We start from the raw sequence: 16184 nt of genomic DNA, 5'->3' as shown, positions 1-16184 counted from the left end.
GGACACTGCACACTGTACGCTGGATTTCTTCCCAGACTTTAATATACATACACATTTACACATCACTAGTAAAAATCTGTACACTTCACATTACAGTACATACAAGCCACCAGTTGCTAGCTAACACCAGAACACTGATGAAGCCCAAGACGACTGCCCTAAAACAGGCAGGGGGGCTAGTCTTCCCCTCCGAGGAAGTTTCTTTGGGTTACACATTCCAACAAGACACTGCTTTCTGGAAGGGCAAGCGGAGAAGGTGGGCCAGTCCCAGAAATGGACCTGCACCTTTTCTTCCTCCTCCAACAGCGGTTAACAGCATCTTGCTCACGCTCCAGCTCTGGATGCTAGGTGCTGGGATTTTCTTTCTGCCTGCAGCATCATTTCTTCATCTTCATGTCCGCCTCGATGGCACAGCGACGCCCTCTGGTGCCTCCATCCTAGTCGCAAGGCAAACAGAAAGGGAGTTACGCAACCCTGAACACAAAATGCTTCCTCCAGCACTCGGAGGTGAGGAGTTGTGCATCTGGTAACAACTTTTCCTGCCTTCCAAACAGGAGAAAGGGAAGGTGCCCTACAAAGGCTTGGGAAGGCCTGCAGACCTACCTAAAATTCACTCTGGGCACAGCACAGGTGCTGGGATTTGCAGCATCTCTGCACACTGCTGGCAGCCAGGGCAGAGAGAGGCAACAAGGCTCTCGCCCAGGCAGATGCTTCTGGAGCCTGACAGGGCAGGCTTTTCCTAAGCGGCAGATTCTAGCTCGGCTCTTAAGATGGGAAGAGGAAACTGCTGACTAACCTACCTTATCAGCTGCTGATCCCTACGGGAAGTGCTCCTCCAGTTGAGTGACCCTGGCACTAGCTCCCTAGTTTCTCCGCACAGCTCCTTTCCATGAGCAGAAGGCGAGCTGAGAGTTTCCTTTGATCCGCTGCCCTCTCCCTCTGGCTGACATGCTGACTCTCCCGGAGTACTCCTCTGTCTTTAGATATATGTGAGAGAAAAAAACAACTCTCCATCTTCCTCCCCTCTCTCCTCCCCACAACTCAGAGACTTGCGGTTTCCCAGAGGGAATATTTTTCCAAACACTTTCAGATCAACACAGGCACAGAGCAAGATATTTCTGCGGAGTATCTTATTTGCTTTCTGGACCATGAGTGATAAAGGAGCACACAGCTGACTCCTCACTTTCCCAAGACCTTTTTGAACTGTCTTGAACGTGTGCAAGGGGCAGCTGTATAAGCATGTAGGATAAGATGTACGAACTACAGCACTGCACCGCTTGGTCTGTCTTCCCACTTACATGGAAAGAAAGCAGGAGAGAAGTTGTGGAAAAAAGCAAAGGCAGATGACAAAATGAGAACACTTGGAACCAGAAGAAAAGACTGAAGCCCCTCCCACTCACCCACACTGAGAATAAGGGACTGAGATGTTTCTTCTCTAATGATCATTGTTGCATAGCCCCTAAGTTAAACACACACCACTGCAATGCTGAGGATGCTGTGACAGTGCAGTGATCACCCAGACAAGAGGCAGAGCACACTGCCAGCAGTACTGCAGTACCGGCTGGAGCCTTTCAATACTTACAAAGAGAGAGAGAAGGAAGGCAGGAGAGCCCATTGGGACACTGTCCTGTTAAAAGGCCAAACAGAAGGACTTATCAGGTATCAGATACGGAAATGCACACACCACACAGAAGCACTGAGTCCACACACGAGCATAGAGAAACATGTGCCCCACTCCCCTTCCCGCGTGGCATCAGTCTTACGCAGCAGGAACATAAAAACGGACAAAAGAGGGATACTGCGAGAGTCAGAATGCTAGGAAAGCGATACTCTCTCCTCAGCCATGGCAAGGTCTGTTCTACCAAACAATTTCTGCACTGTGCAGTTGCCACCAGAACTAAGCAGGCAGTCCTTGCTGTCACAATGTTGTGTGCATCAGCTGAGAACACTTGAGACCACAATCAAGTCTGGATGTGTTTTTACAGAACAAAACCCCCAAGCAAACCTACACTGCTATTAGTGTAATGAGTGCAGAAGTCAAAGGTTCTCTGGTGTGTTTTACACAGCAGACCAGACTGGAGTGATGCCCTGGTTCTAAAAATGTGACTAGGAAGTGAAGGACACACAGCAGGGGCTAGTCTTCCAATTCTCTACACCTTCACCTTCCTGCCACATCATGCCTCTTCTAATACTCTCTTCATTTTCCTACATTTTTCATCACCTGTTTTTAAAAACAGGGAATAGAACAATTGGGATTACAGCAAACACTCAGAAGACCTGCCTCTGGGATGATGTACAGCTCCAGAGCTGACATTTAATCAATAGATACATTTAAAGAAAAAATTGTTCACATGAAGATGCTGGAGCCCTTGCAACGTGAAAAAAAAATATCTTTTTGATCTGAGAACTTCATGCAATATCTGGGATTCTTCAAAAGGTATGAAGTGCCCTTCCACAGGGTGCAGCATTCTCACCTTCTCCGAAGCATCTTGCTTGCGAGTGGAGTCTCGCCCACGCAGGCTCTTTGCACTGATCCCTGACTCTGATGTTTGCATGATCAGTTGTGTGGCCAGAAATTGCTGCAAGAAAACCACACTCTGTTAAGATTCTCATGCAAAACAAGCCCAATTAGTATGTGTCAGTTAACTATCACAAACCACAGGTTGGGAATGATTGGGTCAGAGGCAGTTTCAGTTCCTTGTCTGCTGCTCAGAATAAGTTCCCACATTTTACCTCAGAAGCCACAAGTCCTGAGGAACTGTAAAACCCCAGTTCAAACTCTGTTAGACCTGCCAGTTGGGATATTCACATGACATTTTAAATGTTCACAGGACACAGTTTCACGTACAATTTATACGAGCATAAACCAGCAGAGCCACCAAAATAAGCAACTGCGTCCCATGTCATTCAACATGCTTGTTGCTTGTTTCTGCTCCTGAACCACACCCTGGTTCTTGCTGGCCTAAGCATTTCCCTGAAGGAAATTAAATTTGAAATTGGTCTGGGCTGAACCTAAGAATTTTTTTCCTGTGTTGGTTTTAACTTATCCACAATCTAATTCACCACAAACACCTGAGCTAGTACAAGAGAGACGCAGGGAAAGGTGGAACTGCTTCATTCAAAGACACTGTGAATGAAACTGTTGTCTTTCCCATAGCCATGGACCAAGGCAGATGCTCTGTCCTGCACTGGCCTCAGCTCAGTACTTTACCTGGATCTGCTCCAGGACATCTCGCTGCATCTCCACAGCCATGTGGTACACATCATGGTCAGAGCTGTTGTACATAACTGCATTTTGAAACATCAGCATAATATCACGCTGGAACTCAGCTGTGGTTCGTATCAGCCCATTCTCAATGTTCTTTTTGATGGTAGATAAATCCATTGGCCTATGAAAGAAGTGCGGTCAAAATAGCAACAGAAATATTCAATTCTTTCTCCACTCTTTTGCATACAGCCCTGGGTCTGTAACATATCTAGTTAGACCACCTATTTCATTTAGCCCAATAGGCTCTCCCCCCCACAGGCTGTGCCCCTAGTACCAAGGCCGCAGGCTGGAAGACACAAGCTTTTTACCATGTTATGGTAAAGCATGTTACCATGCAGTTACCATGAATGGTACCAGTGGCATGACAGATGCCTCAGAAGAAGAATTTGTCTTTTCCAGGCATCACTGAAGGAGACAATAAAGAGCTAGACCTGCAGCCACTGCACTGTTTAGGAGAGATTTTGGGGGCTAGCAGGGGATTCTGGTAGTTTTTCCAGAAGAGTCCACCATCTGGGACAGTAAAAGATGCTGACTGAAGACGACAGGTCTTTGGAATGTCAAAGATTACACCCTACGCTTGGACAGAAACTGGGAGAAGCAGATCAGTCACATACCACCTTATTGATAAAAAAAAAAGTGTTCTGTATAAGTCAGCATACTTCATTCAAAGACAGGGCTGTGTAAGGACATATATCTATTACTGAAGACAATCCTTTTCTTGGAGAAACCTGTTTCTGACTGAATCATGGCAGAAAAAAAAAATAATTTTCCAAGTTTTGCAGTCTGCATGGTAGCCAAAAACTACACTGTTCCTGCCAGAAATCCCTACACCAATGTGCAAATTATACAGAGCTCTAATGACAGAAGACTGCCGAGACTCACCTCTGCACAATACTGTGGTAGCCTGGTGCTATATCATCAGTTACAGGCTGGAGGAAGACATTAGCATACCTGCAGAAAGAAAGAGTCCACTTAGTGTCCCGTCCTTGCTGGTAAATATTTTGTATCATGCTCTCACGTTTATTTGTCTGCTACCAGTAACAGTATGATTCATCACCTCCCAGTACCAAGGCAGATGAGCCTCTGAGATGGGACAGCGGAGACTTCTCTAGGATTAGTCACTTCTCAAGAAACCAAACTCACCGGTGATTAGCTGCTGCTCTCCAAACTAGCATGATGGCTTTCTTCCAGATCTTCTGAGCCTGTATTGCTTCCTGATCCTCACTGCACACTGAGCTGGGAAGAAAAGAGTGGGACTTCCTTCAGGAGCCTGCATACTGCCTCAGAGCAGAAACTTTATGGTTTATTTTGCCTTTGACATGCCTATGCTAATCCATGCCAAAGACAGTAAGAAAAAAATGGGACCTGGTACTATGGCGCTATCTGCGCATGTGCACTCGTAAGCAAGGGGAACCAGACAAATCATCAACAAATTCCCACTTTGGACCCACTCAGTCAGCAAAACAGAAATGAGAATCCTACACTCCCTCCACAAAATAACATGGATTTGCACCCCCATGCCCAAGAGTTTCACTGATACTCACAACTGTGAGGAGGCTGGGCTGCTGGGAATGGAGTCAGCTAGTGTGTGAGACTGTAAAGGTGCATTATGGACACTGAAGCCATCATCGCTCTCGCTAACGGGGGGTTCGTTATCCATCTCTGATAGATATCCCTCACCCTGATCTTCTTCTTTGGGTTCCTCCAAACTGGCAGCCTCACTGGCACCATCCTCATCATCCTCTTCCCCCTGCCCATCCTGAAACACAGAGTTTGTGAGTCCGCGCAGCCAGCTAGAGCAGCACATCAGAGCCTCCAAAGCAACTACGGTTCAGCAAGCAAGGCAATTTTCTTGCCACACTGCTGACAACTGTACAGGCACTTTCACAAAATTCCAGTCACTCTATCCTGCCCTGCCTCCCCCTGCAGACACAGAAACATACAGACATACACAGCTTTACAGTGCCTGAAGCAATCTCCCCTTTAGCTCTGACTGTGGGCTGCCCACTTCTCAGTGCAGAAAGCCGAGTGCAAGCTTTGCTCCTCAGCAGGTGGGAGCCAGGAAGCAGCAGCAGCGAGATGTTACTAATAAACTCAAGATGACTACAACTAACTGAGAATTACCTTCATCTGACTCCTAAACAGGGCTTGGGCCTCCTCCTTCATTGACTCTGCGAAAAAGAAAAGCAGAAAGGTTGATTCTCCAAAGCAGTCTTTCCTGCAAAAGCTCCTGCACCAATGCCTACTGCCCTGCAGTAATTACGACTGTTCCTACACGTATCTTTTCTCCCTCCTCCCCAAAAAACCTGAACCAGATCACTGACAACTATCCAGCTAATAATGTTGCACGTAAAAGATTTCCTAGCTGAATTAAGTTACCTGACAGCTCAAATTTGTGCTGAACATCAGCCTGTGAGGAGTCTTCACTCACATTTGGGACTTGTGGAGGGGATGAATCATCATCAGGTGGGGTCTGGAGGGAAGAGAAATGCACAAATCTAGATGTTTGTGTCAGCTTACTTCAGTGAAGGTGTGGGCACATCTCACTCACCCTAACCTAACTCAAGGCAATGAAGTTCACTGAGCACCTTCCCGACAGCAATTCTGCACATGGGCTGGGGGAGGTAACACAAAGGTACTGCCTAAAGCAGAGAGCTTCTCTGCAGATCTAACAGATCAGCAGTGTGACTACTAAGAAAACAGTCAATCACATTCATTGAAGGGTCACCTTCAACCCAGCAGTCATCCTTCCTCTAAACTTCTCTCCTACCTGCCACAACTGCTCCTTTCCTTCCCCACACCAGTTCCAGATAGTCTCTCTGCTCACATACCTCTGTCTTCACTGTATTGTGCACTGTGTCTTCTCCCTTGGCCGATTCTATCTCGATTTCAGAAGTTTCTCCTGCTGTTACAGTTGCTCTTTGATCCTCTTCTATCTCTTGACTTCTGAGCTCTGGTGTTTCCGTCACCCTTGCAGTTACTGGTATGGTTTCCTCAGGGCCCAGCGGATTCTGCTCCTGCTCTGCAGGTTCTGTCTTTATTTCTGATCCCAGCTCACCAATGCCCATTAGGTCTCGAATTCCCTTTGCCTCTGGTTCTTCACACTCCAGTCTCTCCTGCTTTACAGTCACAGACACTTGGGGTATCTGGGCCTGTTTCTCATGCTCCTGACGAATTGAGTGTTCCCATGGGCCAGGCAGGGTCTGAGGGTCATCAGTATCTTCGCAGAAAGAAGACAGAGCAGCTTCAACAACTGCTGCATCCAGGACTTCAGGGTGGTCATCTACCTTTATTGCCAAAACAAACACACAGCAGTGCAGGCCAAGGTCAGAAAGAGGGATTAAAGAGAAGTTCATGTTATTTGGTAATGAGACAATTGTGGAAAACCTGGTGTACTGGGTTTACAAAGTTGCCTTTCACAGCCAGACCTGTATCACTCCCTGCAGTCTCCCATAGAGCTTCAATTTCAGAAATACAGCATTCCTTGAAAGCATGCTCCAAGCAGCGCTCATTTGCTGGCTAGAGGTGTGACCCAAACCCTACCCAACACAAGGAAGAAAGAAATTTCTTTCTGCACTCTGAAGAGGAGCACCAGGCTAAACGTGGCAGACTAGCCGCAGTGGTGTCATGAGGCCATTTCCTATTGGTCTGGACAATGATGGTGAGAATGTGCATTTTGGAATAGTCAGCAATCATTTGAGATTAACCTGACTGGATGTGGAGCAAAAGGCATTGGTACTCTGCTTTGCCCATTTACCTTATCCTCAATGATGGCTATAATATTTCCAACAGTATCGAAGTCCAGCTCTTCCCCCGTATAGGACACTGCGATATCCATTTTCTCAGCCAAATCCAGGTCTTCTTTCCCATCCATGCAGTGATCTTTGGAAGACCCTGCAGCGCTGCCAGCCCCAGAACCCAGGCACTCTTTCTTGATGGAATCAATGATCATGGATATTTCACTGCTGTCCATGGACACTGTCACAGTATGGGAATCGGACACTGCCTCCATGGAAACACAGGCTTCTGGCTGGCTCACTGCGCAAGGATGAGAGCGACAATCAGAGACCAATCCGGAGAAGTCAAGCCCACATAAATAACTACCGCAGTGGGTAAGACCAAGCACCAACCACAAGTATCCCCAGGTCCACCCACAAGAGCACAACTTTGAAAAATAAAGGACAAATGTAGGTTTGGTTTCCCACAGTAAAGACAAAGTGAGATTCCAGCCCTTGAACCACAATCCAGCAACAGACCATTAGCACCCCCACCCAGTAAACCATGTTTAAAACCACGTTTTATTCCAGAACTCAGCCATCACCATCCTTTCAGCAAGGATGGCGAGTCTGAGGTGATAGAAAGCCAGCTGAGAGCTTGCTGGGTGCTGATCCCGAAGGAAGTTCTGCTTTCCAGCAGTGCATGACCTACGACTGTGTAGTTCAGGAACGCACCTGTGGCTACACTTTCTGGAGCTGCAGCTGGTGGCACAACGGATGGTGCTGACAGCGTGGGCATCATGACAATGGTTGCCTGGGACACAGGCTCTACGGGGGTTGGCAGGAGCTTAGCTGGAGGTTCACTGGCAACAGCGGAGAAGGAAGCAAGAGGTGAGGTGAACTGTGCAGGACCAGCTTCTAGAAGCCGGGAAAGCGTAGGAGCACCTAACAGAGAGTAGAAGGGAAAAGCACATGAGCAAGAAGCAGCCACCACTGAAGTCCACAAAGCCACCACTGGGGTCTTCACTGTCTGGTGGCTTCTTCTGGGAAAAAGACACTGCGAGGTACCTACAAACAGTCCCAAAAGCTGTATGGAGAACCTGCACCAAAAATGCACGACTATTCTGTGTGTGTGCAGTCTGAAACAGGATCATGCAGACTATGGGATACTGTGATCAATGTAAGGGCTGACAGGCTAAGCCACACAAGCAGAGAGATGCCCTTCCACATACCAATACAATTACAGGAAATCTGAAAAACAGTGCTGAGCGCCACACAAGGTAAGCCAAGACAGTCATCACAGGAGCTGGAAGGGAGCAGAGGGGATCTCTTTGCAGGTCTTTCCTGAAGAATTCCTCTTCTATCAAAGGTTGTTACTCATACTATCTGTAACTTCCAGTTTGAATTTACTGAATTATCTGGACCAAATTAACAGGTCTTAAAGAACAGATGTAGATAAGGAAAGTGAGATTATTCATATGGAACTATATATGAAAGAATGGCATAAATCCTCAGTTGCAGACAGTGTGATTAAGCCACTGGTTATCACGAGCTAAGAAGAAACTTCACTTTAAGCAGGTTGTTCTGAAAAGGGCCAATGCAAAGAATTGCACTGTCCCTCTCACCCCCCCCCTCTGTCAAAATTGCTCTGGAGCTCACAGACCGCTGTGGGCTAATCCTCAACAGACCTCTAAGCTTCCAGATTCACAGTGAGCTGCAGTTTGACACATCGGCAATCAGATACTAGACCATTTTTTCCCCCCAACTCCCTGTCAACTAACCCTTTCTTTCTACACTGAAATGCCTGGTATTAGCCAGTGTCTAGTGACCTAGACTGCATGGACCAGGATTGAATCAAGTCTAATTGTTTCAGTCACTTTAGACCAAGGCACTCCTTTTTTCTGTAAGGATCAGTCTTAAAAAAGGTAAGGATGAGAGGGACAGGGGTACAGAAATAGGAAAACAACTCATAAAGAAGCCCCCAAACCAGCCAGGCTAAATGCCCTTCATTTCCAAAAAGAATTCACAGAACAGTCTGAAGGTGCATCTGAAAGGAGAACTGTATAGGGAGAATCCCAAGTTACCTGAGGCAGCAGGAGATGCAGGGACAGCACCAGGTGCCGACTGCATTTCCCCACTGTGCAGCACTGGAAGGACGCTTCCTACCTCCAGCAGGACTCCTGAGCTGTTCATGTGACCAGAAGCCACTGCCATTTCGTTTTCACCAACCTGCCGAAGGGGGACACAACTGAAGTTCCTGGAGATACCATGACATCAGTGGTTTTTTGCCAGATATGCACCTCCATGAATATGTCAATTGTTTTCTGTCTCAGCATTTCTTCTGCACTTTTTGTCCAGTCTAGTCCCTGCCTGAGGCCCCTTACACAAGTGCACAACATGACAGTTAGAAAGTACTTGTTCTTCAGCTACAATACAGCTGCAGTGCCACCTTCCTTTGAAGTCAGGCCAAATAAATCATTTGCTCCACTTTACTTCCTCTGTTCAAGGACCTCACAATCATTTACAGATACCAGTCTCTCTACCCCAAGATGGCATGGAATTATCCCCAATTTTGAGTTGACGCAAACTGAAGCACCAAGATGGAAAGTAACTCTTATCAAGGTCACACAGTAAACCTAAGACGGACCTTGACGCTGATGTAGAACAGCCCTATTGATACTAAGAAAACCCAGTCTTCCACTGCCATTACCCTTCCTTTCTCCACCCTATGTTACACTGCATCCTGCAAACAGACCCTGTGGGACATTTACACAAGCTAACAAATAGAAAAGACCCCAAATCTAACAACTAAAAAAAAAGAAAGTCAACAGCAATACACCTGCTCCATCACACAAGCCCTAACACAGGGAATCTGTGCCATATGCAGGCTTACAGCTACTATGTTCAGACTGGGCTCTGAACAGTGTCAGCAACAGTCGCCCTCCTCAGACTTCCAGAGTCACCAACACCAGAAGTGGGCTGTCATCACAGTGATCTTACTGTCTGTCTATAATTAATGGAAAACTGAAGCACTTCAATACTGCTCATAAAGGACTAGCTAAGATCCATTACAGATTGAAACTCGACTTCCTGCCAAGATGTAAAAAACTGTGAGCCCAAAGTAGAAGTCATCAGGAACAGCTCCACAGAGGCTGACTGGGATGGTGCTGACTAGCACACTCCCTTCCCCTGGGGAAAACTATTTTCTCTAGTAAGCCTGCAACTCCAACTCCTTAACGACTGAGAGGAGATAGCCAGTCCTACGGGCCTGAATGATTCCTGCAGTCCTGCACCCACAGTACTGCCAGGAAAAGGTCCCACCTCTGTGCCTCACAGGGGTAATTACATCTCTCAGAATTACTTCTGTTGGGACTCGCACAAAAACTACATTTTTAAAAAGCTTTTGCAGCTCCCCCTTTTTCAGTGGGGAGTCTGGAGCAAATTGTTTGTGTGCTTGCATATATGAGCAGAGAGCTCCATACCAGCCTGGGGCTTGTGGGCAGGAGACTGCCCTTCTTCAGCAGCTCTGAGAGCAGAGGGGAAGGAGGCGGAGTTGCTTTTTGTCCTAGCATCTTTTTCTGGGGTGAATCATCAGTGACTGGGGTCATGGGGGCATCCAGGGGAGCAGAGCCTGGAGGGGTGTCAGGGATTCCAATGAAGGAGGCAACTGGGGTGCTGGGCAATGTCCCTGGAGTGACCTGAGAAAGAGAAAAACCACACTGTTCAAAGCCACACTCCACCACACGGACTAGCCCCACTTGCTCCTTCCCCCAAGAGCACTGATCCAGCACACCACAGACACCTACTCCATTCACTCGCTACACCTACTCCAGGCATATGCTTTCATCCTTTCCCTGTCCTGTAGTGCCACTTCCCAGGCACACACAGCAGACTGCCTGGCCAACCCACTGATGCCCCTACGTAGCCTTTGATCCAGGCACCTGATCACCACAGACATGGAAGAGGACATGTATCTTGAGCAGCACTGTACATCAACCACACTACAACACTACCACAGCAAAAAGTCTGCAAAACAAGGCAAGGGCTTCTCCCCAGGCTCCTTTTCCATGATGGACGCAGAGCCCCATGTCCCAGGCTGGTCCTTTCCTCTTACCATGAGAAGGATCCTTACCCCTGGACTGGCCTCATCCACAGCAGGCTGAGACAGATCTCCCAGAGCATAGTCTCCCCCTGGGGAGGTTGAGCCTGCAGGGGAGCGAACCATCACACCCGTTAATCGTCGTGGTGGATTCTTAATGGCCTGACGAGCTGGAAGAAAACAGGGAAAAAAAAAGGGGAGATTCTATGACTCCATCTTCAACAGTCCCTGAGAGTCACCTCTGACTTTTACCCTAAAGAACCATAAGAAAACAATTTAAATTGTAGGAATTTCCTGGACCACACTAGGCTAAGTTCACAAATACTACTAGCATTGGGTAACGCACTTTAATTGCAGATTTCCCAAGCAGCTGGCTATTCATAACCTATGACCACTGACAGGTTAGTTCACTGAATTGCCCCAAGAATTATAAATTAATGAAACATTCAGAACAAGTCTCTCTCCCTTGTATCTTCAGACAATAGTAAAACTATAGGGAAAACTAAAGTGGTGACATTCTAATAGAGCTCCTTGCTAATCCTGCTTCCTCTTAGATATATCTTTTCTACAGAATTTGCTCCTTTCTCAGAAGTCTTTGCATTTTGCCCAGTTACAAATATAGTGCTGCAAAGAGAATACAACCATTCTCTCCAACTCTAGGGTCAAGGAATTCCTCCTGAACAGGTAGGTGTTAAGAAGACTTACATATTTTCCAAATGTTCTTATTATATGTTCTTAATATATGCCCCTCTCTACAGGGACAAGTAAGGAAACTCATTTCCAGCTTACCCTGATAAGCAGCATCTGTAGCCTTCCTCTTGACTTCTGCCTCCTCCTCCTCCATTTTTTTCTTTCTGTATACAGAACCAAAACCTACTGTCACAGAATGTCCCACTTCCTCTTAGTTCCTCCTCCACAATCAGTTTACTGACCCCAAAGCCCATTATCTCCAGTCAACAATTAACTGCCTTTGCAGACGCAGGCTCAATACCTCAGAGGAGGGAAGCAAAGCCAGAAGCCAGTCAGAGAACAACACACTTCGCAGGAAATTTCACTTCCAGATGATTATCAAAACGCATGACACAAGCATGATATTGCGAGCCATCACGAAGCTCTTTACTGAGAAACTCTAAACAATGCTGCACACAAACTGGTGTCCACCAACCTAAACTTAGTCCACCCTCAGAGGCCAAAGCATCTGTCTAGCTGCCTCATTTTTCTTATCCCTGTACATGGAGCAAGAGATGTCTGACAAACACTGAGTGTCAGGGAACTACAATCGCAGAAGCAAGCATGACATGGATATAATGAAGTGAAATAACCCACATCATAATCTCATTGCACAGCTCCTCCAGTCTGTTATCCATGTGTCCAGCCTGGATCAGCTCCACATCCTTCTTGAGTTGCCTGTAATCAGAAAATCTTCTTATCACTGAACAATACACCCTAAGTAGCATTTTCACCCCAAGCACTATCCCACTTAGCTGACTTTTCCAAGACAGAGTTCTCAGGTGCACTACAGCTTAATAGCTCTGCTATATACCTGTATTTTTCCTGCGTTTCTTTAATAATTTTCTTCAACTCCTCAACTCGTTCTGCAGTCAGTTTCCGCACAATAACATCTTCCACAGTTTCCACAACTTCTCCCTTCTCACCACGTTTTCTCCTATAGAATAAGAGAGAACCAAAACCAGTTCAGACATAAAATGCAGAAAACCCCTGTTCTTCTCTCACATATGGCTGCCGTCTATCATTCCTGACACACACATGCCCCCCAACAAATCAACCTCTTCCAATTTCCCTTAAATGATATTGGACAGAACAACGTTCAAACAATCTCTTCTGAAAAATTTATTAAATTCTTAAATGCATCCAGTGTTAAAGACTTCAGGAGTAGATCAAAGATGCAAGCCCACTGCAAATTCTCACCCTGAGAAAAATCAGTCATTCCACTTCAGAGAAGATTCTTACCATCCAAGAATAAACATCTATTTTTTTCCCCTCAGTAACTTTACTAAGTCTTCTGTCTTTGCAACTCTAGAGCTGAAGATCATTTAGCACTATCACAAACAAATACTTTTCAACATCCTGCCTTTAATTTAATTTTTTTAACCCCCAATTTAATGTTTAATTAAAAAATTAATTTTTAATTTAACCCCCAATTTAATGGGATGTGAAGTCCCAAAACAAACTGCTTGGAGTTAGGAGTGAGAAATATCCGAGACCACAAAGCTGTAGCAATAGCATTGATACGAAAACAGTAAGAAACCACTGCAAAATAGAGAAAAATATAAAAACGTTTCCCGTTCTCACTTCTGCTGTCTTTTCTACCCCTATTCTGAATCATAATTTTATGTGTAAAGCTTCTGATTAGTAATACTAACATGTGGTGTTTTATTCCAGCCAAATATGTTTCTTTTTGCTGCATTAAGTCTCCAAATGCACGCTGCAACTCTTACAAATGGAGCTGTGGCAAGGAGGCACCACCTACCCTGCCATGTATTGTAACAACAGTAGGGGCATATGGAAAACACTACAAGTACACAATCAATGACCAGTTTTCAAACCATGTAATACCAAAATACTTCAGTCTTCTGAAAAAAAAAAAAAAAAGGAGACAAGAACAAGAAATATGGGAAGCATGTTCTAAGTTATACCTTGGGCTTGCCAGTCTCCCCCACCTGCCATACCCCGATGTCTCTGTCCACTCACGCCAGCTATCACAACTGAATTTCCTCATTCCAGTATGCTCCTTCTGGGAGGAGCACTATCAAATGCTTCACTGTAAGAACTGACAAATCCACCCCAAACTGCTGCAGACTGCACTCGCGTCTGACTTTGTACTCACTTAGGAGTCTCTGTAGTCTCCAGGAGCTCCGAATACTGAGAAGCACAGTGCTAAGAAGAAACAAAGAAAGTCAGAGCACACCAAAGAGTCAGCTTTGGCAAACACCTATCAACAAAGCTTACAGGGCACTTACTCCTACTTTTTCAGAGGTCTTAACACTTCATGAACATATCTGACAGTCTTCTCCAGTTTTCCCCATGGCTGTAATTTAGTGTAACTCAAAGCAAGGAGCCATATTAACTTTTTTACTACAGCACAGCCTAGGCTGATCTTCAAAACAAAGCTAAATAACAGACACTCTCAACTAACCATTCAGAAATCAAAGTAAGCAAGCATTATTAGGAAAACTGTAGCTGTAACGTCTCTGCCTGTGAACATGAACCAAAAATATTTCAATGGAGAATGCAAAATAGCATTATATGAAGGGCAGTTTTGTAGCTGAACAGAAAGAGCAAAGCAACATAAACCCCTCAACTTCTCCTCCTTTAATTATCTTAATCTCTTTCTGTCCCTTATGCAACAAAAATCTCAGGTGCCTGCCCAAACAGTAGGACATAAAAAATACAGGGGCAACCACAAATTCCTGGGGTAAGGAATTCCACAGCTCAATTACATGCCTGGTGAGGAACAATCTCTTTAGTTTGCTTTGAACTTGCCTCCTGTTAGTCTTACTTAATAGCCTCTAAACGTTGTACTGGACAAAGCAATGAACAATTAATCCTTATTCATCCTCAACCGTGCTGACATCTGTTGTATTCCTGTTATCTCTTCTTTATGTTATGGGTTTTACCTGACTTAGCCGTCCCTTACAAGTAAGCTGTTACATGTCTTTTATCGTTCTTGTCTTTTCCATAACTTTATCCAACTGCACTGTAAGCTCACATTTAATTTCAGAAACAGGAAGAATTATATCTGGCTTAAATAAAATTGATTTTTAAAAAATAAATGTTGCTATCATTTTAAAAATCAAGAAATAAATTCTTTTAGGCAGCTGTCTTACATATACCACACAGAACTCATTTTTTCCAAGATTCAAGTATCAGTATCTCACCTTTTGGGAAAACCAGTCAGGTGGGCGTCCCGGCTCTGCAAAAGGTTTGATAGCTCTGCTGACTGAGACCCTACAGGAGAGAAATGGGAAGTCACTGCCAACTTACTCCCTTCCACAACCCACATGCAGAGAAAAGGTGCTGATCTGTCTCGAAGTTCAGCCCTGAATAGCCCCCATGAACACAACGAACTTGCCAAGGAGTTCTTATGTTTGGAAATTACTCAAATACAGCCTTTGACCTCAAAAATATTTGTCTGCTTCTCACACACAACAGCTTTACTCCGTTGATTTGAAAACCAAATTTCTAGCTTCTGATGACACCATTACATTTCCACAAAAGCTCTAATTTGGTGAGAGGAAAAAGGGAGCAAAACAGACTCAAGTTCAGAAGCAGCGCACAGCAATCTGTTATCAAACACCTTTCCTCACCACAACGCACCCCTTCCCATTCACCAACGTGTCATTCTTTGATCTGATTAACACGCTTCTGTTTTTACACAGCAGTTCCAAAACAAACAAAAAGACCTTTAACACCTCCATCTTCGTTTTGAACAAAAAGCTGAAGGGTTGACGCCTAGCTGCTGCACAAGTGGCACGGCAGAAGGCCGTACCCCAGGCCACGCACAGCCGCAGGGCAGCCGGTGCCTGAAGGACAGAGAGGCCCGGCCCGCTCCCTTACCAGTTCTGGTCTCCGCTCCGCATGACGGACGAGGCCAGGCAGAGCTTCTCGCGAATGGACCACGGCTCCGTAGGGCCGGCGCTCAGCAGCTTGTGCTCTGCAGGCACAGAGGAAGGAGTGCGCGGCGCCGCCCGGGCCCAGCCCCGGCCCCACCCCGCCCCGGCCCGCTGGGCCCGCCCCCCTCACACCACGCCCGCCCTTCAGAACCGCTCGATTCTCCCCGGGCCTTTCCCCCACCGCTATCCCACGCCAGCCCCGCCACCCGTGGGCCACCGCCGCCTCCCCCGTCCGCCGCCGCTCCCAACAGGCCCCGCACTCACTGCCCGTCCCCGCCGCCATCTTCCCCGCCAGGCCCGAGGGAGAGGGGGGGCGGAGCCACGCGCAAAGCCCGCCGGGAGGGAGGCAGGCGCACGCGCACCGCACCACCCCAACCGCCGTCCACCGCGGGCACGTGCAGCCCAGCCTTCTATTCCCGCCCCCGCTGCCCCACGGCGGGCGCTGATTGGTGGCCGCGCGGACGCGG

General features: G+C 46.5%; 1 protein-coding gene across 9 annotated transcripts; it reads right to left on the bottom strand.

Moving 5' to 3' along the window:
• Positions 1–24: 24 nt before the first annotated feature.
• Positions 25–16095, bottom strand: BRD8 (bromodomain containing 8). 9 transcript variants are annotated; one of them, XR_008748447.1, is made up of 23 exons: positions 15982–16095; positions 15662–15758; positions 14983–15052; positions 13932–13981; positions 12627–12749; positions 12410–12490; positions 11873–11937; positions 11117–11253; positions 10467–10682; positions 9069–9213; positions 7720–7929; positions 7026–7306; positions 6100–6555; positions 5648–5741; positions 5393–5439; positions 4813–5027; positions 4412–4504; positions 4151–4219; positions 3212–3389; positions 2475–2579; positions 1583–1627; positions 801–977; positions 300–437 (listed from the first exon to the last, which is right to left on the bottom strand). XR_008748447.1 is itself a non-coding variant. In XM_055812441.1 (22 exons), exons 1-22 carry the CDS (start codon positions 15998–16000, stop codon positions 378–380), a joined length of 2856 nt encoding a protein of 951 aa, XP_055668416.1. In that variant the 5' UTR covers positions 16001–16094; the 3' UTR covers positions 25–377. The 9 variants fall into 9 exon arrangements, 8 of the variants coding, with proteins under 8 accessions (XP_055668416.1, XP_055668417.1, XP_055668421.1 ...); XM_055812441.1 differs by lacking the exon at positions 801–977 and having other exon boundaries at positions 25–437; positions 15982–16094; XM_055812440.1 differs by having other exon boundaries at positions 295–977.
• Between the last annotated feature and the right edge of the window lie 89 nt (positions 16096–16184).

Source organism: Falco peregrinus, chromosome 8 (genome assembly GCF_023634155.1).
Source record: "Falco peregrinus isolate bFalPer1 chromosome 8, bFalPer1.pri, whole genome shotgun sequence".
NCBI lineage: Eukaryota > Metazoa > Chordata > Aves > Falconiformes > Falconidae > Falco > Falco peregrinus.
Note: the sequence above shows the minus strand (reverse complement) of the source record. Positions and strands in the feature narration are given on the sequence as shown.

What these genes read in the sequence shown, in the direction of transcription:
- BRD8 (XM_055812440.1), bottom strand. An exon ending in TGTTTAGGAGTCAGATGAAG is followed by an intron (nt 5,028 to 5,392) that starts GTAATTCTCAGT and finishes TCTGTGTTTCAG; the next exon opens with GATGGGCAGGGGGAAGAGGA. An exon ending in AGCCCAGCCTCCTCACAGTT is followed by an intron (nt 4,505 to 4,812) that starts GTGAGTATCAGT and finishes TTTTCTTCCCAG; the next exon opens with CTCAGTGTGCAGTGAGGATC.